Genomic DNA, 22362 nt, shown 5'->3' with positions numbered 1-22362 from the left:
AACATAACCTCCGTCCACTTTCAGTGATGGAGGTTATCATGAGTACCAGCAGTTTTATGCACAGGGTCTCCAGCCAACCCAACGGATCCATCTGAAAAGCAAAGAAAACATTGATTTTCATAGGCAGGGATGTGATTGCCTCCCTATAAACAAAATAAAAATAAAAATGGAACCAACTTTGAAGCTACAAAAGGTAGTGACCTGAGCCTTGCCAGTCCCACTGTTAGTGGAGTGGCCCTCAAGTCCAAATTTAACTAAAGCCAATACATTATCCATTTGGGACTCCAGTCCAGCTGAAACACAATTCAGTGAAACCACTAAAAATAAAAACGCTGCAGCAATAACGTGTCATCATGATGCCACTTTATTTAATATGTAAAACGATCCATTTTTGGTTCATGATCGGAGTGCACACTACCCTTACTAAAGTGGGGTTGGTTTCCTTTGGAACTTCCGTAGTTATAACTCCAACACTCATTCCATAACCATCACAACACGAACCTCAAACGAATCACTAAATCGCAATCTGCAACACGATCAGGCAATGGCTTTTGCTTCAGGTAGAAAAATCTCCCAGCATGTGAGTACCTGAAAGAGGCCCAGCGAGTGGGCGGGGCAGGGGGGTGAGGGAGGGGGTGAATTAAAGGAAAGAGAAAAGCGAGACGAGTGGGAACAACACAGGGGATTGTTAAAACACATTTGCATTAAATGTAATGGATAAGTGATTGAATCAAAGCAACTGTCAGCCTACATTTTGATTAAAAATTTAAAAGGTCAATCGGTTTCGGGAAACGTTAGACCTGGACATACCACCACATAGTGATTGTTTGAAGGCCTTGCCCACAGTGGAGAGCAAGTTAAAAATATGGATCAAAATTTGCTTTCCAGAGTCGTACATGAACTACTTATCTCAACTCTGCTCAAATCTTCATGCAATCTTTCATATATCTATATACATATATATATACAGTCACGTGAAAAAGTAATTACACCCCATGTAAAGTATTGACTTTTTCAACATATTTCAACATGCAGCTATTTGATCTTCATTTCAACAATATTGATAAAGGTGATATAATATAACAAATATCATGAAACATTTACATTTTCTAGTCCATTGTATAATTTAAATAAACATAACTGCAAATTTCGCATGTGGAAAAAGTAAGTACACCCCTACATTTATCACTACTTCAAATACCTAAAATTAGAATCAGGTACACCAGCTCAGGTGCAAATGATTAGAACATAGTTAGAGAGGATCTTGGAGGAACCTGTCTTATTTAAACCTCAGACATTTCGTTTGGTTTGCTCTTTACCTTCGCAAAAGTGGAAGGTTATGTTTTGATCGCTGTGTATTTATTTGTATGTCTGTGTGTGTGTGTGTGTGTGTATGTTATTCGCATAACTCAAAAAGTATTCAACCGAATTGCATGAAATTTGGTGGGATGATTGGTTATTATACGGGACACATTTGATTAGATTTTGGGAGCAATCGGGTCAAAGGTCAAGGTCAAGGTCACGAAAAGGTCAAAATCGTATTTTTACCATAGCACGGTCAATTTTTATCCAATTGGCATGCAACTAATGCCAAAATGTTCAGAATTCAATGCCCGATCTTGTGATATACGACATGACCCAGTGAAGACATTACCCTTGTTAGCGGTTGGGGGTCAAAGGTCAGGGGGGTCACGACCTTGCAAAATGTGCGTTTTTACCTTCGCAAAAGCGGAAGGTTATGTTTTGATCGCTGTGTATTTATTTGTATGTCTGTGTGTGTGTGTGTGTGTATGTTATTCGCATAACTCAAAAAGTATTCAACCGAATTGCATGAAATTTGGTGGGATGATTGGTTATTATACGGGACACATTTGATTAGATTTTGGGAGCAATCGGGTCAAAGGTCAAGGTCAAGGTCACGAAAAGGTCAAAATCGTATTTTTGTTGTTCTGTTCCCTACACTCCCATGCCAAGTACAGAACAGTAGCTGCGGCGAAGGTATGCGCTCTACCGAGTGCCCGTTCTAGTTGTTGTTGAAGTGTGCGGCATCACCATGCCTAGATCAAAAGAGCTCTCTGAGGCCTTCGGAAAGAAGGCTATAGATGCCTACGAGTCTGGGAAGGGATTTAAAGAGATCTCCAAACAATTTGAAATCAATCATTCGACTGTCCGGAAGATCATCTCCAAGTGGAGAAGATTCCAAACAACTGCCAACTTGTTCAGGCCAGGCCACCCCAGCAAGTTCAGCCTGAGAGCAGACCGCAAGATGCTGAAAGAAGTCTCCAAGAACCCCAGAATGTCATCATGGGACCTACAGGTAGCTCTTGCCACTGTTGATGTCAAAGTGTACGAGTCTACCATTCGAAAGAGGCTGCACAAATTTGATCTACATGGGAGGTGTGCCGGGAGGAAACCTTTGCTGTCCAGAAAGAACATCAGGGCAAGACTAAAGTTTGCCAATGAACACCTTGGCAAAGACCAGCACTTCTGGAACAATGTGCTCTGGACAGATGAGTCAAAGGTAGAGCTATTTGGCCACAGTACCAGAAGACATGTTTGGCGAAAACCAAGGACAGCATTTGACCACAAGAACCTGATACCAACTGTAAAGCATGGTGGTGGAAATATTATGGTTTGGGGCAGCTTTGCTGCATCAGGGCCTGGGCAGCTCATCATCATAGAATCCACTATGAATTCTTCATTGTACCAGAGGGTGCTTGAGGATAATGTGAGGCCATCTGTCGGAAAGTTGAAGCTCAACCAAAAGTGGACCTTGCAACATAACAATGGCCCTAAACATACCAGTAAATCCACCAAGGAATGGCTGAAAAGAAAGAAATGGAGGGTTCTGGAATGGCCAAGTCAAAGCCCGGATCTAAATCCCATCGAGATGTTGTGGGGGGATTTGAAACGAGCTGTGCATGCAAGAAACCCTTCAAACATCGCACAGATGAAAGAATTCTGCATGAAGGAGTGGGCTAATATTTCTCCCAGTCGATGTCAGAGACTGGTCGACAGTTATAAGAAACGCCTACTTGAGGTTGTTTCTGCCAAAGGGGGCAATACCACCTCTTAGAGCCAAGGGTGTACTTACTTTTTCCACTTGCGACATTTGCATTTATGTTTATTTAAATTATACAATGGACTAGAAAATGTAAATGTTTCATGATATTTGTTATATTATATCACCATTATCTATCAATATTGTTGAAATGAAGATCAAATAGCTGTATGTTGAAATGTGTTGAAAAAGTCTAAACTTTACATGGGGTGTACTTACTTTTTCATGTGACTGTATATATACACAAAGAATTAAGTTAAGCACCCCTACACAACGAATTAAGGTAAGCACCCCCTAATATATATTCTTTGTGTATATGTATACATTGGCATATATTCTAAGGTATGTGAGATCAAATAATGATTGGTATGACATTAGCAATTATCCATTGATGAAATGCAGAGGAGTGCACTCGTAGGGTTGAGTTGGGTTGAGTAGTGATCCGATCACGTGGGTCCTACACACGTTATTGACGCAAAGATCGCTAGAGGTCTTCTCAGAACAATGACTGTACGTTAGAAAACATATACGTCATCCACACTGTCCGTGATGGACCTATAGCTCCATACTTAAATTGAGGTGAAAATATGCCTAAAATTCCCAAAAAATTTCACCTGAAATTATTCAGAATAAAATAATGAAAACGGCATGATTGTTATGTTTTTATGTGACCATAATATCACTTCTCCAGAAAATATAGCAATATCATGGGTATATTACACTGTTTTGACGACAACAAACTTGTAATGTGCGAGGTTGTAAAAAAACGGGGGGGGTGCTTAACTTAATTCTTTGTGTATATATACCTATATGGTATCTGTAATCTGAATTTCATGTGAAGGTCGCATAGTGACTGATATACCTATATATCTATACCTATATACCTACCTATATACATTTATATATATATATATATATATATATATACATATATATATACATATATACATTATATATATATATATATATATATATATATCTATATATCTTTCTCTCTCCCTCTCGTACGAACACCTCTCATGAGCCTCAATTTTTTTTTTTTTAAGGCAACTCTCATACTAACATCAAGCTTAAAGTAGTATTCCTTCAGTCAATATATCCTTCCCAAGATTCCAGTCCCATAACGAGCCAATGTCCCACACAAACCTGCTGATGAGTGTGGATCAGCGACTCCAGGTACTTAACCACCGCAGTCTTGAAATCTGTCACACGCTCCACCTGCGGGTACAACCCCAGCTCATTGTGAGCCTTTGGCATGGCTTACATGGAGAAACGTAGCTTGGTTTGAGAGTTGAAGCAAGCAATGCATAACGATAGTCTTGGAGATGGATTGGAGTCCTGACCTCAATACGGGCTACCTCTTTGCGGAGGGTTTTGGAGATTGCTTCAAAATCCTGCTCTCCCTGGTGCACCTTGCATTGCCACTGTTGGTCGAGGACAAAAACGAAAGAAACGTAATTTACATTAAAGCAGTCATGTGACCTTGATTATTATGGTGGTATTTGCACATCAAAATTTGATGGAATAGCATAGATTTTATGACAACACATTGCAGATGCATTGCATGAACAATCTCCACATGCAAAAACACACCAAGGAAACTCGTATCATGTGAGGTAGTGGGGAAAAGTTTTCTCAGAGCAGGTGTAAGATTTTTACCTCTTGGATTTCCTTCGCCGGCACAGGGGAACAGAAAAAGATAGATTATACCGCGTCTCAAATCGCATGTTCTGGAGTCTCGAGTTGAATCATTTAAAAAGTGAAATTTTGGAATCGACAATATTTCGCAAAGATGTGCAAGTTACAGTATGTTGAATGTGTAGATGAAATGGTAAACAAGAGCAGACTCGCATGAATAGCTTCACTCGTACAGCAAATGCAACAAACACCAGCTCACCAGTCAAGGTCATTGATTAACTTGAAGTGAACAAATCAGAAAGAACATTAGAACGGTATGTGGAAGAACGCATACCTCCACCAGACTGAATACTTTGTTTTGTATCCCACCAATAGGCCGGATCTGCATCGGGACCTCTAATCGGTTTGTTCTCATCACAGACCCAACGCATCCACCAAGTTTTTTCATAACCCATTCATAAGTTTTTGAAAGGCCCTATCTCTCAATGATAAAGAATCACTTTTTAAAAATCTTAGATTTGAATCTTCACCAAAATCTGATCAATTAATCCTCATCACACACCGAACCTGTCCACCAAATTTCGTCCGAATCCATCCACAACTTTTTGAGATATCCTGCTCACAGACAGACAAGAGTGAAAACATAACCTCCATCCACCTTCAGTGGTGGAGGTAATGACCGAGTTGAGGTAGAAAGAACAATCATATTTGAATCGGGTAGAAAGTTGAGGTAGAAAGAATGCAGACCCTTGCTAGGAATTTTGTGTGGTGTTTGTGTATCGGTGTTGCACAAGTCATACGTTACAACATGCAATCAATATACTGTCATGAACAAAATTATTGACACTCGAGACAATATTTGGTATCACAGTCTTTGGACAAAATAACTGCAGTTGAGCGCTTCCTATAGCCATGAATGAGTTTCCTGCACCTCTCTACTGGCAGTTTGGCCCACTCTTCTTGTACAAACTGCTCCAGTTCTCCCAGATTTGAATGGTGCCTTCTCCCAACTGCTGTTTTCAGATCTCCACACAGGTGTTCAATGAGATTTAGATCTGGACTCATTGCTGGCCACTTCTGAACAGTCCAGCATTTTGCATTGAACCATTCCTGGGTGATTTTTGAAGTGTGTTTGGGGTCATTGTCCTGCTGCAAGACCCATGACCTTCGACAGAGACCCGGCTTTCTGACACAGGGTTGAACATTGCGCTCCAAAATGCCTTGGTAATCTCCTGATTTCATGATGCCATGCACACGTTCAAGGCACCCAGTGCCAGAGGCAGCACAGCAACCCCAAACCATCACTGAACCTCCTCCATATTTGACAGTCGGGAAGGTGTTATTTTCTTTCAAGGCTTCATTTTGTTTTCTGTAAACATAGAGATGATGTGCAGCACAGCAACCCCAAAACATCACAACCTCCTTCATATTTGACTGTAGGGAAGGTGTTCTTTACTTTGAAGGTTTCATTTTGTTTTCTGTAAACATAGAGATGATGTGCTATGCAAAAAAGCTGTAAGTTGGTCTCATCTGTCCACAGGACGTTCTCCCAGAAGGATTTTGGCTTGTTCAGGTGTGTTTTGGAAAACTCCAGTCGGGCTTTCTTATGTCTCTCTCTCAGCAGTGGAGTCCTCCTGGGTCTCCTACCACAGAATCCCCTTTCATTGAGTTGGCGACGGATGGTGCAAGTTGAAACTGTCGTACCTTGTGTCTGGAGGTCAGCTTGAATCTGTTTGACAGTTGAGCGAGGTGCTTTCTCTACCATTCAAACAATCCTTCACTGCAATCTTCGATCAAGTTTTCTCTTGCGGCCACATCCAGGGAGGTTGGCTCCAGTGCCATGGGCCTTAAACTGCCTGATAACATTGCATACGGTGGATACATGAACATCAAGGTCTCTGGAGATGGACTTGTAGCCTTGAGATTGTCCATGCTTAGCTACAATCTTGTGTCTGACCTCCTCAGACAATTCTCTGGTTTTCTTTCTTTTCTCCATTCTCATTGTGGTACACACAGTGACACAAAACAACAGAATGACTCCTTTTCTCTATTCAAACTGGTTGAATGAGTGATTTTTATATTGCAGGCATCTGCAACTCACCATAGGGGATTTCAATTCCAAAGTAAAGGAGAATCCCCTGCTTGAAATCTAATTATTATTTCTAACAACTTCTAAAAGGTGCCAATAATATTGTCCGGGCCATTTCAGGATTTCTGTGTGGAATAAGCTAAGATTTAGTAATATTTTCAGTTGTTTTTTTTTGTTCCACTGCAAACCAAGAAAATACATATGTGGATACTAAAATATTTTTAAATTTCAACAATTTTCTGGAGGAAATGGTGCATTACTTGAAAAAAGTGCAAGGTGCCAATATTTTTGGCCACGACTGTATGTAGACATTTAAATGTCACGTAATCGCCATACTTGCGTTTCAATAGTACGCAACTAATACACATACTCGTGTTCTAATTGTACGAAAGTAATAGACCTACTCATTTTACAATAGTGCATAATTCATAGATGTACTCACTTTTGAACAGTGCATAATTTAAAGATATACTCACATTCTGTGTGGACAGACAGACAAACTAAAAATCACTCAGAGCGAAACATGGCAAAACAGAACGAATCAGAATGGCACTCGGTCGAGCGCATAACTCTGCCAGGCTGAACAGTTTACACGTGTTGTATCCACTGATGGGCCGGATGTGGATCCAACATGAAACACAATCGGATTGGCTTGTTCATGTCACCTAATCAACTCATCCACCTAGTTTTGTCATGACACGGACACAACTTTTTGAAATATAATGTTATACATTGGATTATGGCCCCATCTCTCAATGATAAAGAATCACTTTTAAAGTTCCAGATTCGGATCCTGACCAAAATGAATGTTGCTGTCCATGGCCGGTCACATACATGTAAGGGATTTCATTCGAATCTCAGACTAATGGGGGGCAATATGACCCATTTTGGCTCACTCGCGTCTGACTGTCTGGTTTTGAGAAGCTGGGGAAAAAAGTCCTTGGTTGACCTTGCGTCAACATTCCTTCCTATGAGCTCCTTGCTTGCCTTTCTCTCAAGGCCCAATCTGTGAAACTGGGAAGATATTTATTTTGAGTTTTTCTTTGATCCTTGAAGTATATTACTGAATAAGAGTTGGAACGAACTAAGATGACATTGGGGCTTGACTGTGTGAGCCAATGCCCAATGCCCAATCCCATGCATGTTGATCTTATCTAGTTCAATAAATCTCTTGTACACTTGGTCCGAGTTCAGAAGGTGCTTATTCCAGAACCGAAGGGATTAGGGAATCCACGACATACATACATTAACAAATTCAGGTTGCTTCAAAGCTGTGGGCAGAAATAGTTTCACAGACAAACGCTACAGTCCAACAAACCTGGGGAAATACTTTCACCAAGTAACAACCAAACTGACCCAAATGCGATCCCCTCCTCTGGCGAGGGTAAAATAGAAAACGTCATTGTGAAGGTACTTTGAAGCTACCTTCGTATGCTGGAGAAGTCGGGTCAATGAGGGAGAATGTTTTTGCTCAACCTAGCCGCCGTCACTATTTCAGTGCAACTCGTTTTGTTCACTCATACCAAGAAAGCCAATAATTAATTGTGCGTCCCGCATGGTATTGGAAGAATTTTAATCAATTCCAAAGGTTTTAGTCCTGAGTCTCCTCTGCAAAGATCATGCGAGTTATCGCCGACACCCAGGCCAAATTCCAATTTCCTGCTCTAACCTACAGGGGGGTACTGCTGTGATCTCAGCAAATGATGCTGCCCACAGCTATGTGCTGCATATCAAAGAAGTCCTGAGTCGCAAGCCCCCTTAACACCATGCCACTCAAAAATCGCTCTTCTTCAATGACGCTTTTGGGAGTTTGATGAAAGTCTTACAATGCTGATCCTTTCCTCGATGTAGTCTTCCGATTTGCCATTTCACAGTAAAACTTGACACAATAGGTAAACTAGAACGGGCACTCGGTAGAGCGCATACCTTCGCCGCAGCTACTTTTGTTGCCAAAATAAAAGACTACAAGATCTGTGTAGCAAAGCATTTTGGCATTAGTTTCATACAAATTGGACACAAATTGACCGCGCTATGGTAAAAAGACGATTTTGACCTTTTCATGACCTTGACCTTGACCTTTGACCCGATCGATTCCAAAATCTAATCAAATGGTTCCCGGATAATAACCTATCATCCCACCAAATTTCATGCGAATCGGTTGAATACTTTTTGAGTTATGCGAATAACATACACACACACACACACACACAGACATACAAATAAATACACAGCGATCAAAACATAACCTTCCGCTTTTGCGAAGGTAATAACCCGAATACTGCACAAAACTGCTAAAATCTACAAACTATAGAGCTCAGAATAATTATTGCATGGAATAGTCTCCCTGAAATGTTTACAATGGAATTTGGATAAGTACCTGGAAGCATTGGGGATAGAGGGGTACATGGGTGATAGCAGAAATCTTTGGGCCTGAAGGCCTCTTCCTATGTTGAACATCCTTATATTTCTCAGACGCAGCAATTAATTTCTACTCAAAACTGCTTTCTACATCAATATAAATATAACTAGAAAGCATCATTGGTATCTCTTCATATCGTAGGATCATTTGTATCTCCCACGATGAAACCGATTCCGAAGACCTTTCACTCTCTCACCACAGGCAGGTTGGTGGTCTTTCTGTCTTCTACCGACTTCTCTCCGGCCTAGTTCCCCCTGCTCTGTCTGTGCTCTGTCCCCCAAATATTCCTTCAGGACGCACAATATCTGCCAGCAACCCTCTTCTGGTTAAACTGCCAAAATCAAGACTCTCTGCTCAACTTCACTCTTTCATTCCTCTTTTTCCCCTCTGGAACAAACTCCCTCACTCTCTTCAATCCCACGCCTCCCTCCAGGTGTTTAAAACAGCTGTTCACCACCATCTCATATCTTCCCTCCATCCAAAACCTTGATCTTTTCTACCTCTGTTAATCCACCACAAACCCACCTCCTTCAATTTTCCCCATTTTTTTTTCCTGAAAGTACTCTTGGTGTCCATCTTGTTTATTCCGTGTACCCCACCCCAGCCCTCTCTCTTCCACAGATCTCCTGATGTCCCTGTTCCCTACTGTTGTTATGCTTCCCTCTCCTCCCCTCCCCCCTCCTTTTCTCCCACTTCCTTTATTATATGTTCTATGTGTTAGCTCTTACACGAACGAGCCTTGACCAAGCATACAAAAAAAAAATCTGAAAATGCACAGCCCATCGTCATCCACTTTGTATTCAGACTTCTTCTGGATGTTAAACATGATGAAAACAGCTAAAAAACAAAAAATATATACAAATTTTATACAAAAAAAATATACATGGCCATAAGGCCATGCCCCGAAGAGCAGTGATTGGTCCGGAATTTGGTTCAAGCAAGGACTGCTAAGATGGGACGATTGGATTGGTGGAGCAGGCACGGATGACGTCAGAGCCTGGAGTATAAAAGAACGCTCTGCCCGACATTTTCTTCCCTCTAGACTGCCTCTCTTTTCCTCTTGACTTCACCTCTTGGCTGTCCCTCTTCACTTCCTCGCATCTTCTGGCTTTGGCAGTGAATGGTCACGATTTGATATCTCGCTCTGCTTCGGGAGTTCACGGCGAGTGGTCGGAGTTCATAGCGCTCCTGCGCAAGGGGAATTGATTGACGAGCAGAGACGAGTGGACGGGCGCGGCCTGCTGACTTCGCGCTTGGCGGCGAGAGACACGGACTGCACAGGAGGTCTAGTTCGAGCTGCGCAGCAAAGCGTGCTGTTCCCGCAAAGGACAAGGGGGTTTGGACGATTCCTGACGAGGTTCAAGAGCAGCTCGGAGCTAAGTGCCCACAAAAATAATGCATTTCTTTTCACAGTTATTTTTCCCTTTGTTTGTATTCGAGTCTGTGCATTCTTCAATAAAACCGGTATTTTTGTACATTTTAATTCCGTGTCAGGTTTGAGTTGATTATCGCAGGTTCGAAGACGTAGGGTGGAAGCCGTCCAGGTAAGTTCGTCATTCCCCTTTCCCTCGCGTGTAACAAAGGTCCGCCATTGAATTGAACGCCTTGGAGTTAAAGCTCGTTTGGTCATCCGTGTCGCTCTGTGTGTTGTGTCTACAGGGCAGACACACAACATTATTATATTACTATTACAAAAACGATACTACTGAAACGATACACTACTCTAATAAGAAACCTGGGCTTAATTTGTCCGAAATGGCATTTGATGGTCATTTTAACAATCGGTTTGTTTGTGTTTCACACTGAATGAAAAGCGTCAAGGTAGAGCATGGCAATTGTGATATATGACAGGTCAACGATATGTTCGGCCTCGATGAAATTGGAATCAAAATGCCGGTGTGGAGAGTCGGCCGCCGTACCGCTGTAATGACATCAGACGTAATCACATCACCCTGTCATGTGACCAGATCCTCAGCTTTGATTGGTATACGTTTGAGGTGACATACAGATGCACAAACACTGTTCTAGACGACTTTGCCCGATGGGCTACACCGTAAAAAGTGGCTTCTAGTTTTTGATTGGTGAACCAATTCAGTGACCCAATATGAAAATTCTTAAAATTTCAGGTTAATGGGATGAAGATTGATGGTTTATGTGACACTGACCTGACCTTTTGACGAAATTATTAACTTGTTTTCTCCATGTTCTCATAATAAAGCTCTGTTGAAAATTTGATGACAAAAGCTCAAATGGTAAAAACGTTACGGCCCGGACAGACACACAGACACACATAAGTGACTGCAAAACCCTGTCTCCTGCTGCGCGGGGGACGGCCTGAATATGCACATCTGTAAAGCCAATGCAAACTTTTGTAAACCTACATGGTCAATACACATAGGGTTTTAGTGATTGTGATTGCCTTTGGTTATGCCCTGTAGAGACTTCTACCCCATTCCCTGGTACTTGGCTTTAGTTACTACTCCTATTACCTAGCTCAAAGGTTATTAAAACTTTTTTCTCAACTTGTGTCCAATTGTTTCCTCACCTCGTGCATCTCCACTCGAGCTTGCTCAGATTTCTCTGCCTTTCCTCCGGCTTGCAGCTTTGACTCGGCCTCACGCCGGCGCTGCAGTGATGCTAGAGCTTCCTGCCAGTGTTGCCAGCAGCGAAGTCGTTGCTCAAATGCTGCCTGTGCTCAAAACAACCACACATACATCCTCACTCACTCAGACGTATGCCGACTCCACAAATTAGGTCCTAGAGGTACCATATTATACCTTATCTCTGCAATTACTCTATTTCCTCTGTTTCATCCATATCTTGGTGCATTCCTCAAATTAACTCGCAAGAATAATTTATTCAAATTATGAATAAAATGATTTTCACTCACCCTTGCAGAACCTAGCAGGCGTATGTACTCCGCACAAAGGTCACACAACAAGTTTGTATCCGAGAGAGCCTGCTCATGAAGGAGAGTGGCAGAGTTTTCTCCGAGCTGGGAGAGTTGGGACAACGCACGTGAGAGTGCCGTATGTTCCTCAGAGCTCCCCAACATGGCGGCACTGCGTGCTAGACCCAGTGAACTCTGTGATGCCTCTGCACGCTCATGCACTCAAAAAATTAATTATATTGTCTTTTCGTTGATCAAGTCTTTTCACCGTGGCATGACATACAAAGTGTTCCTTATAGTGCGCTGTTGTACTATGCCGAACGTCACTCACCTTTACGGTGCTGAACCAGGTACTCCAGGCCCCCGTGCAACTTTCTCAACTGGTTTTCCATTTCTTCGAATTGCTGCAGCTGTTCCTCAAACCACTGAGTGGATAATGATTTATTAAACTTGGACTGTATTCCACCAATAGTTACACATGAGCATATGCAATATGCATACACACTAAAGGATGTAAATCGAAGATATAAGAGGATAAAAATGAGAGGGAGAATTGCATTGCAATACATGTTCCCTACAACAACAACAACAACAAGGCATTTTAAGGCCATTTTCCCTGCTAGAGTGAGGGTTAGCCATGCGGGCCCCATTTCCCCTACTGGTCGCACTATTTTGCATAGTAAACCCATAACATTAAATATGTTGATGAAACACCATGAAACTCAAACAAGTGTTGTACCTTATCATAATAAAGCTATGCAACAAGTTTCAGTTCAATATGTTAAACTGTTAAAGGGTAAGGGGAAAAGTCTCGAAAACTGCTCCATGTATAATAAGGAATGTTTTCTAAGTCTAAAAAGGGCATAACTTCGTGAAAAATTGGTGAAGTGCCCCCCAAGACTCTAGCTTTTTCTGCATCTTGGCATAATAAAGTCATTTACCAAGTTTCAGTTGCATATGTTAAAGGGTATGGAAAAAAAAGTCGAGAAAACCACAGGTGGGACAGACAGAGGGACAGACGGAGAGCAAACCTGGAGTGCGCTCCGGTGAAACCGGTCGGGGGTTAATAAAAACAACTAGAAAGGCACTCGGTAGAGAGCATACCTCCGCCAGGCTGGTTAGTTTACGTTTTCTATCCCACTGATAGTCTGGATCTGGATTCGGACCTGAACCAAAATCTAATCGGCTTGTTCTTGTCACCTACCCAACTCATCCACCAAGTTTTGTCATCGCTCGTCCACAACCTTTTGAGATGTCATGCTATGTATAGTTTTTGGCCCAATCTCTCAATGGTGAAGAATCACTGAAAATAAAATTAAAAATCCTCGTATCCGGATTCCAATCTTCACCAAAATCGAATCAATTCTTCCTTGTCAAACACCCAACCAAGTTTCATCCGAATTCGTCCGCATCATTTTTAGCCCCATCACTCAATGGTGAAGAATTGCTTTAAAATTTCTACTTTCGGATCCGCATCTTCACCAAAATCAAATTAATTCGACCTTGGCACGCATCCAACCTGTCCACCACATTTCGCCCGAATCCACCCACAACCTTTTGAGATATCCTCCTCACAGACAGACAGACATGTGAAACCATAACCTCCGTGCACCTTTGGTGGTGGAGATAATAATTACAGAAATAGAGTTAAGGTAATTTAACTTCATTTAAAACTTGAACTGACCCCAGGTCTAGGGGACATTGTGGATACATACAGTATATTAGCGAGTTAATCAATGTGATAAAAAAGGGAATCAAATCTCACGGGATCGTTATCACTAATTCTTGCTGTAATCTTGTTGACTGCATCGGCAGCTCGATTCACCATGCGCAGGATCCCAGCACCACTCAGGGCCTGGGTGCTCACCGCCCTGGGGAGCTGGGCAAAGAAGAACAGGTGTTGCGTCATGTTCAGGGTGAAAATGTGTACAGGGGGTCGAGAGGGGAATCATCAATTTATCTGAGCAACAATTGGCATTGCGTCGATATAAGAGGACTCTGGATACTTGGAGTTACCTCTTCCTTTTGCAAGAAATGCCGGAAGTCTGGGTCATGAGCAAGTGCCGGATGCCTTGCAGTCCGCTGCAGATACCTGCATACATCAGGTTAATGGTAGAATAAAACAAAGTCGCACCTGCTGTGTTTTACCTAAAACAAGACCGAAAGCCAAACAGCGGCGTAGCTGGGCTTGTTTGATACTTTAGTTAAAGAGGATAGTATGACCTGGCTGGAGATACCAGTTAGCAAATTATATAAGTATTAAATTATTTTGAAGTACCTAAGCTGTCTGTGCCTCCCCCCCCTGGTCATATATAATCACCATGTTGTCATAATTTCAGTTCCCCACAATCATCAAGTGTGATAATTTGCCCCAATCAGGTATATGACGTAATATATGAACGTTCGCTAAAGGGGGTTGAAAGAAACAGAACTGGCAAAGCCAAATGGCATATTACATACGGTACCTTTCAGAAGCGTAATTGTCGGCTATAAAACTCATCCAATATGTCGGATAAATATGAGGGACACACATACATACAGAGACAAACGCTGTAAACACAGGAACCAAACATCTACGCGATAAAAAAAATCGTTTGTTTAATCATGAATTTGCCAGTTTTAAAAGCTTCTTTGGAAGTTTGAAGAAGAGGAAGAAACGCTAATGTATGGTTTATTCACATAGCAGTTTGAACGGAACCATTTATTATTATACGACAGTAGAAACCCTTTAGAAGGACACGGAACGAGCATACAAAATTATATATAATTTTTGCGAAGTGATATTTTGTGATATTTTTGCGATATAGTGATATTTTGCGAAGGAATATAAAAATATATAAAACTACACTTAAAAAACCCACAAACAACAACAACCACAGCCACGATAACAATCGAGTGTTATAAAAGATCCTTATTTTCATGTGTTTTACTTCATGTGTTTGATACTAGGGCATGCCCGTACTATATATAAGCTAGGACGTGCCCGTACGTGGGTGCCCGTTCCTTGCCAAAAAAAAAAAAAAAAAAAAATTTGTGTAGGGGTGTGTGTGTGTAAACATCCTAGGGCGTGCCCGTACGTGGGTGCAAAAAAACATGCGTGCAAACAACAACAACAAAAAAAAACTTTGAAACCACGTGGCAGTAACGACCACAGAACCCCCCCCCCCCCCTCTATTTACATGAATGGTTTGGTCCATTCGCAACGACCACAGAACCCCCCCCTCTATTTACATGCAATGGTTTGGTCCAAAGCGAACGGTTTGGTCCATTCGATGTGATTCGATGATTCGATGTGAATGGTTTGGTCCATTCGCAACGACCACAGAACCCCCCCCCTCTATTTACATGAATGGTTTGGTCCATTCGCAAAGCCAAAGCGAACGACCACAGAACCCCCCCCTCTATTTACATGAATGGTTTGGTCCATTCGCAAAGCCAAAGCGAACGACCACAGAACCCCCCCCCCTCTATTTACATGAATGGTTTGGTCCATTCGCAACGGCAAAGCGAACGGCGAACGGCTAAATCGCCATAGCTCGGTAAGTACTTGTCCGATTAATTTCAAACCTTGAAAAGGCACATCCTCGGGTCCCCAGCAATATACCTGGCAAGTTTCAAGTATATCGGACCGGTAGTTGTCGAGAAACAGCGGTCACAGACAAACAGACAAACGTACAAACGTACAAACGTACAGACAGAGATTACTGGAATTATAGATAGATGTTTGTTTGTGTTTCACACTGAATGAAAAACGTCAAGGTAGAGCATGCAGATTGCGATACATGACAGGTTCAACGGTATGTCCGGCCTGAACGGCATACGGCAAGAATAAAAATGGCGGAGTGTGTCGCCAGCTGTCGTACCGCCACCGTCATGACATCACATCACCCCTGTCATGTGACCAGATCCTCAGTTCTGATTGGTGTAGGTTTGAGGGGACATACATACATACATACGAACAGATCAACACTGTTCTAGACGGTTTTCCCCAATACTCCAATAGGCTATGCCGTAAAAACAAAATGGATCCCTATTTGAACAACCAAATGACAAATGTAAACAACAAAAGCAGCGCCAAAAATACCTCTCAAGAGCCGCACGCCGTTTCTCCGTGAATTCAACACAAGAAGAGTCTTCTTTTCCCACCTTGACTTTTGTCATACCTGCCGAGAAATGCGTTTTACTCACACGAGCAACAAATGGCATCTCCAAAAAAATCCTGCAACGTACACCTGTCAACTAGCTGGTACTCCGTACTTATACTGTTGTTATGTATTCATATTTATATTGTGCCTTGATGGCGTCATCAATTTCAATCATAAATTGTTTACCCACCGATGACGCTCTTTTCTGGCGCCGGAGGTACGATGACACCGGCAGGGCTATGGCGGGCATACAGTCGATCGTGTAGGCCGAGGAAATCGCTAAATCTCCTCTTCACTGTAACTGCTACATCAGAGCCTTCACCGCCATCACCACCACTCTGTCCCATCACACCACCACAATACCACCATTCCTTATGCCACAAACTCACAGCAGATGGAAATCGAGCAAAATATCACGTTTGCTCATGAACACTCACCTCTGTGGATACTCTGTACACCATATAAGCGTGCACGCCATCCCCTGAGAACCACCACAAAACATTTTTTTAACCACACAACCACTTGCTTAAAGCATGGTTCAACTACACAACTTCTCATGATTTCACAAAACAGTTTAATTTCATACCGACTTTTTCTGGTTCAGTAACGGATATCTCCAAATGAAGCCCATATTCATCTTCTTCTTCTTCTTCTTCTTCATCTTCATCTTGCTCCTGCAGACAGATGAATGAGCCACTCAAACCTGAGGTTTCCCTCCAACCCAAGGTGCTCCTTACTCATCAATTTATTTTCTGTAAAGGCTGAGATGGGTGGCTTTGCCAAATTATTGTCTTCCTGTCAAATGAGGGTTGAAAATGTTTAGACTGCCTCGTCAACCCAATCACCTTGGTTTATTTCTGACAAAAACATTATTTGATTTCTCCTGGCATCTGCAGAAGAACATGTCTTCAGAAATATGATTTATCATGGTTTCTGATGACATTCTTGAAGCAGCCATTATACCTCACATGAGAAATGCATCGTTTTTGCAATGGAGTATTAACAGAACCAACCAACTGGTGGACAGCAAAAAAAAACAAAAAAACTGCATTCCACCAACATCTTCAACCCCGTTATCCACCACCCCACCTCATCGTTGATGCCACTGACAGGTCGCTGGGTGGTAATGGTGGAGGATGAAAGGGCAGAGCGCACAGGTGATAGAGAAGCAGTCTGGTCTGGACTACCAAGGGATATCTCATCTTGCATTTCTGAAACAACTTGATCTTTAGAGAGGAGAAGGACAGAAGTTTATGAATATTTGATGAAGTTTATGAATACATTGTAAGCCTATATGTGTATATTGTATTGTTACGGCTGTGGAAATGGACACTGGGCAGAGCATTCACAGACAAGTAAGAAACACTCAGTTAGTTATTTCATGAGTATGTGTGCCCAGACAGGTCCCTGCTCTTTGTACATTGTATGGCTGCCAAAACAGAGCCTCTGCCATCTGCCTGAACTCCGACAAGAGCTGCAGCCATTCCTGTCCACAAGCTAATCCTGTCTGCAGCCCTTCCCATTCACAAGGCATACCTGTGTACAAAGCCGGTCCTGTTAGCTGAACCACGGGTGGTTTGCCAATCCATCTGGGTGACCGAAGCAGTTCCTCAAGCGCGGGGGCCCCAGAAACACACAACACCGCACCGACATTCCCACCTCATTTCCCCCCCCTCCCTTTCCCTTCCCTCACCCTCACCCTTAATTTGGACCAACGCATGCCTGCTTGTTTGCATGGGGTAAATGAGGGGCCGCAACCAAGCATCATTCTTTCCTCTATATTATTTTTCTTCTACTATACTTTCACAGTGTGAGAGTGGTGTGCCTGTCTGTCCTTGGGGTGTGGTGGTTCGTATGCAGCCTGTGGCTGCTTGGCGTCATTTTTCTGGAAACGCGACTGTGCCACTGATGCAATGCCCCCTTACCAGTAAGCTGGTACTCATTTTGCCAACCTAGGAAGGATGACTGGCCGAGTGGTCCCACCTGGAATTATTTCAACAGCAGAACAGGGGCTCAAACTCAGAACCCTAACATCTCAAGCCAGCTACCTTAACAGTTAAGCCAACTCCAGGCTTCGTCCTCCCCAGGCTACCCCACTAATTTGCTCCATTCGTTTAGCCGGCTCCAACCCACAGTTTTGCTCGGCCATACAAAATAAGCAGAGGGTGTGGAGTCGAATGCACGGTTCCTCAGTTGGGAACACCAAATCACCAGAAAGGTAACACGAGATAATTAGGCACAAGGACCCTGCTAGGTTTGGTGGCCCCAACAGGCGTCCGCAGTTGCTAAGTAGCCCGTCAGGTCTCAGAATTATCCATGGTCCGTCGGTTTCGGGTTCTGTTGTCGGGGAGTGGGTCTGAGGAACCACTTCGTGAGTCCACCTGGCCCCGAAGCCATGACAATATATTATAGCAATTATGAAGAGTGACAGGCAGAGACACAGTTACACAGAAACCGCTCTACTTTGTTGTCTTAATTTTCAGTCCCTCATTATTACTTACTACCCATTGTCCATGTAGTTTTGAAATGCAATTGGAATGAGCCGACTGACCTCCCTACTTAATTTAATGTAGAGAGTCATGTACAGACTACATTATTTCTATACAAATGGTTTTATGTATTCATTTCAAACCATCCACCAATCACCCAACAACCTCACACCTAAATGTGCCTTTCATTTCCACACTCCACACCGAACCAATGTTATCCAAATCACCCTCCAGTCGCTCCTTCACTCTGACATGGTCCAACTTTTGCAAACACCCCCGTCACCCCATAGAATGCGAACTCCTACAAGTACAACCCCAACACACCTCAAAGGTCGCGACCCCTCCACGCATCCTGCGACCCCTCCACTCCTCCAGCGACCCCTCCACGCCTCCCGCGACCCCTCCACGCCTCCCACGACCCCTCCCAGCCTCACGGCGACCCCTCCATGCCTCACGCGACCCCTCCGCGACCACTCCACGCCTCCCACGGCCACTCCACGCCTCCCGCGGCCACTCCACGCCTCCGCCGCCACTCCACGCCTCCCGCCGCCACTCCAAGCCACCCGCCGCCATTCCACGCCGCCACTCCACGCCTCCCGCCGCCACTCCACGCCTCCCGCCGCCACTCCACGCCGCCGGCGCCCGCCGCCACTCCACGCCGCCACTCCACGCCGCCACTCCACGCCTCCCGCCGCCACTCCACGCCTCCCGCCGCCACTCCACGCTGCCCGCCGCCACTCCACGCCGCCCGCCGCCAATCCACGCCGCCCGCCTCCACCACTCCATGCCGCCTGCCGCCACCACTCCACGCCGCCACCCGCCGCCACCACTCCACGCCACCCGCCGCCACCACTCCACGCCGCCCGCCGCCACCACTCCACGCCGCCTGCCGCCACTCCACGCCGCCGCCGCCACTCCACGCAACCCGCCGCCACTCCACGCCGCCCGCCTCCACCACTCCACGCCGCCTGCCGCCACCACTCCACGCCACCCGCCGCCACCACTCCACGCCGCCCGCCGCCACCACTCCACGCCACCCGCCGCCACCACTCCACGCCACCCGCCGCCACCACTCCACGCCGCCCGCCGCCGCCACCCCACGACGCCCGCCGCCACTCCACGCCGCACGCCTCCACCACTCCACGCCGCCTGCCGCCACCACTCCACGCCACCCGCCGCCACCACTCCACGCTGCCCGCCACCACCACCACTCCACGCCGCCCGCCGCCACCACTCCACGCCGCCCGCCACCACCACTCCACGCCGCCCGCCGCCACAACTCCACCCCGCCCGCCTCCACCACTCCACGCCGCCCACCGCCACAACTCCACCCCGCCGCCTCCACCACTCCACGCCGCCCGCCGCCACCACTCCACGCCGCCCGCCGCCACCACCACTCCACGCCGCACGCCACCACCCGCCACCACCACCACTCCACGCCGCCCACCACCACCACTCCACGCCGCCCACGACCATACCACACCACAACCTCCCACGACCACACCACACCACAACCTCCCACGACCACACCACACCACAACCTCCCACGACCACACCACACCACAACCTCCCACACCACACCACAACCTTCCACCACCATACCACACCACAACCTCCCACCACCATACCACACCACAACCTCCCTCGACCATACCACACCACAACCTCCCACGACCCCACCACACCACAACCTCCCATGACCATACCACACCACAACGTCCCACGACCACACCACAACCTCCCACGACCACACCACTCCACAACCTCCCACGACCACACCACACCACAACCTCCCACACCACACCACAACCTTCCACCACCATACCACACCACAACCTCCCACCACCATACCACACCACAACCTCCCTCGACCATACCACACCACAACCTCCCACGACCCCACCACCCCACACCTCCCGTGACCCCACCACACCACACCTGTCCCATAAGAGAGCTTATCTCCGTCCGATTCCATCTCCGCAGGGCGCGGCACACACGTCTCTCTTCTCTTCAATGAAGAATCGTGCAATGAGCTCTGGAATCAGGAACAGTAGATTTACTTCACTCGTTACAATCAACACGATCGCAAAAACAACACATGGTTTGGTATATAATATGTATGTGTATTACCAGATCACGGAAACGATCCTGCAGTGTGCGCTCTGTATCTACATAACATGACACAACTGTAAACAGAGAGACATGTAATACACGTTTGTCGTAACAAGATCGGCTTACAATGCGAGACCATCGAGCGCGAAACTGTCACTCTGTGTCCCGTTGAGCACACGGTCATTCCATCAGGATTCGAAACAGAAGATCCCAGGAAATAAACCGGGAAGGGGCGGTGGGAGGATAAATTATGACGTCATCAGGTTTGATGATGACGGGAGTCGGGGAAGGAGTTCCTCAGAACGACACAGAGAAACCGCCACTGGGATCATGTGTCAAACTCGGTCACAAGGTAGCGTCGAGGGGTCACGGGCTACCTGTCTACATACATCACAACGAGGCTGTACTACTAACAGGTGTGAAACGAAACCACCATACTCTGAAACCCTCGCAGGTGTTGAAGGCGAGCTGTTGAAGCCTTGAAGGTGAGGTGTTAAAGCTGAGGTGTTGAAGGTTAGGGTGTTGAAGGTTAGGGTGTTGAAGGTTAGGGTGTTGAAGGTAGCGTGTTGAAGGTGAGGTGTTGAAGGTGAGGTGTTGAAGGGGAGGTGTTGAAGGTGAGGTGTTGAAGGTGAGGTGTTGAAGGTGAGGTGTTGAAGGGAGGTGTTGAAGGTGGGGTGTTGAAGGTGGGGTGTTGAAGCCTTGAAGGTGAGGTGTTGAAGGTGAGGTGTAGAAGGTGAGGTGTTGAAGGTGAGGTGTAGAAGGCGAGGTGTGGAAGGTGAGGTGTTGTCTTACATGTCAGTGAGGAAAATCGAGTTCTTTAAAAGCTCATTCTAACAATCCCTCATCATTTTTTAACAATACCTCATCATCTTTTAACAATCCCTCATCATCTTTTAACAATCCCTCATCTTCGAAGAATCCATCACCATCTAACAATCCCTCACCATCTTCGAACAATCCCTCACCATCTTCTAACAATCCCTCACCATCTTCTAACAATCCCTCGTCATCATCTTCTAACAATCCCTCATAATCTAACAATACCCATCTTCTAACAATCTCTCACCATCTTCTAACAATCCATCACCTTCTAACAATCCCTCATCATCTTCTAACAATCCATCCTCACCATCTTCTAACAATCCCTCATCATCATCTTCTAACAATCCCTCATAATCTAACAATACCCATCTCCTAACAATCTCTCACCATCTTCTAACAATCCCTCATCATCATCTTCTAACAATCCCTCATAATCTAACAATACCCATCTCCTAACAATCTCTCACCATGTTCTAACAATCCATCATCTTCTAACAATCCCTCATCATCTTCTAACAAATCCCTCATCTCTTAACAATCCATCATCTAGCAACCCTTCATCATCTTCTAACAATCCCTCATCATCTTCTAACAATCCCTCATCTCTTAACAATCCATCATCTAGCAACCCTTCATCATCTTCTAACAATCCCTCATTATCTTCTAACAATCCCTCATCTCTTAACAATCCATCATC

General features: G+C 44.9%; 1 protein-coding gene across 2 annotated transcripts; it reads right to left on the bottom strand.

Annotated features, from left to right (window-relative positions):
* Window positions 1–346: 346 nt before the first annotated feature.
* LOC137429828 (sorting nexin-2) lies at window positions 347–21069 on the bottom strand. Of its 2 annotated transcripts, none has more exons than XM_078779902.1 (15): window positions 20970–21069; window positions 20670–20766; window positions 17332–17468; window positions 16829–16916; window positions 16680–16723; window positions 16433–16580; window positions 16182–16260; window positions 14114–14189; window positions 13863–13976; window positions 12429–12522; window positions 12098–12303; window positions 11753–11896; window positions 4405–4485; window positions 4208–4279; window positions 347–588 (listed from the first exon to the last, which is right to left on the bottom strand). In XM_078779902.1, exons 2-15 carry the CDS (start codon window positions 20704–20706, stop codon window positions 538–540), a joined length of 1371 nt encoding a protein of 456 aa, XP_078636028.1. In that variant the 5' UTR covers window positions 20707–20766; window positions 20970–21069; the 3' UTR covers window positions 347–537. The 2 variants fall into 2 exon arrangements, with proteins under 2 accessions (XP_078636028.1, XP_067976217.2); XM_068120116.2 differs by having other exon boundaries at window positions 20862–21055.
* Between the last annotated feature and the right edge of the window lie 1293 nt (window positions 21070–22362).

This window comes from Myxine glutinosa, chromosome 6, assembly GCF_964187855.1.
Source record: "Myxine glutinosa chromosome 6, kmMyxGlut1.1, whole genome shotgun sequence".
In the NCBI taxonomy this organism is placed as follows: Eukaryota; Metazoa; Chordata; class Myxini; order Myxiniformes; family Myxinidae; genus Myxine; species Myxine glutinosa.
Note: the sequence above shows the minus strand (reverse complement) of the source record. Positions and strands in the feature narration are given on the sequence as shown.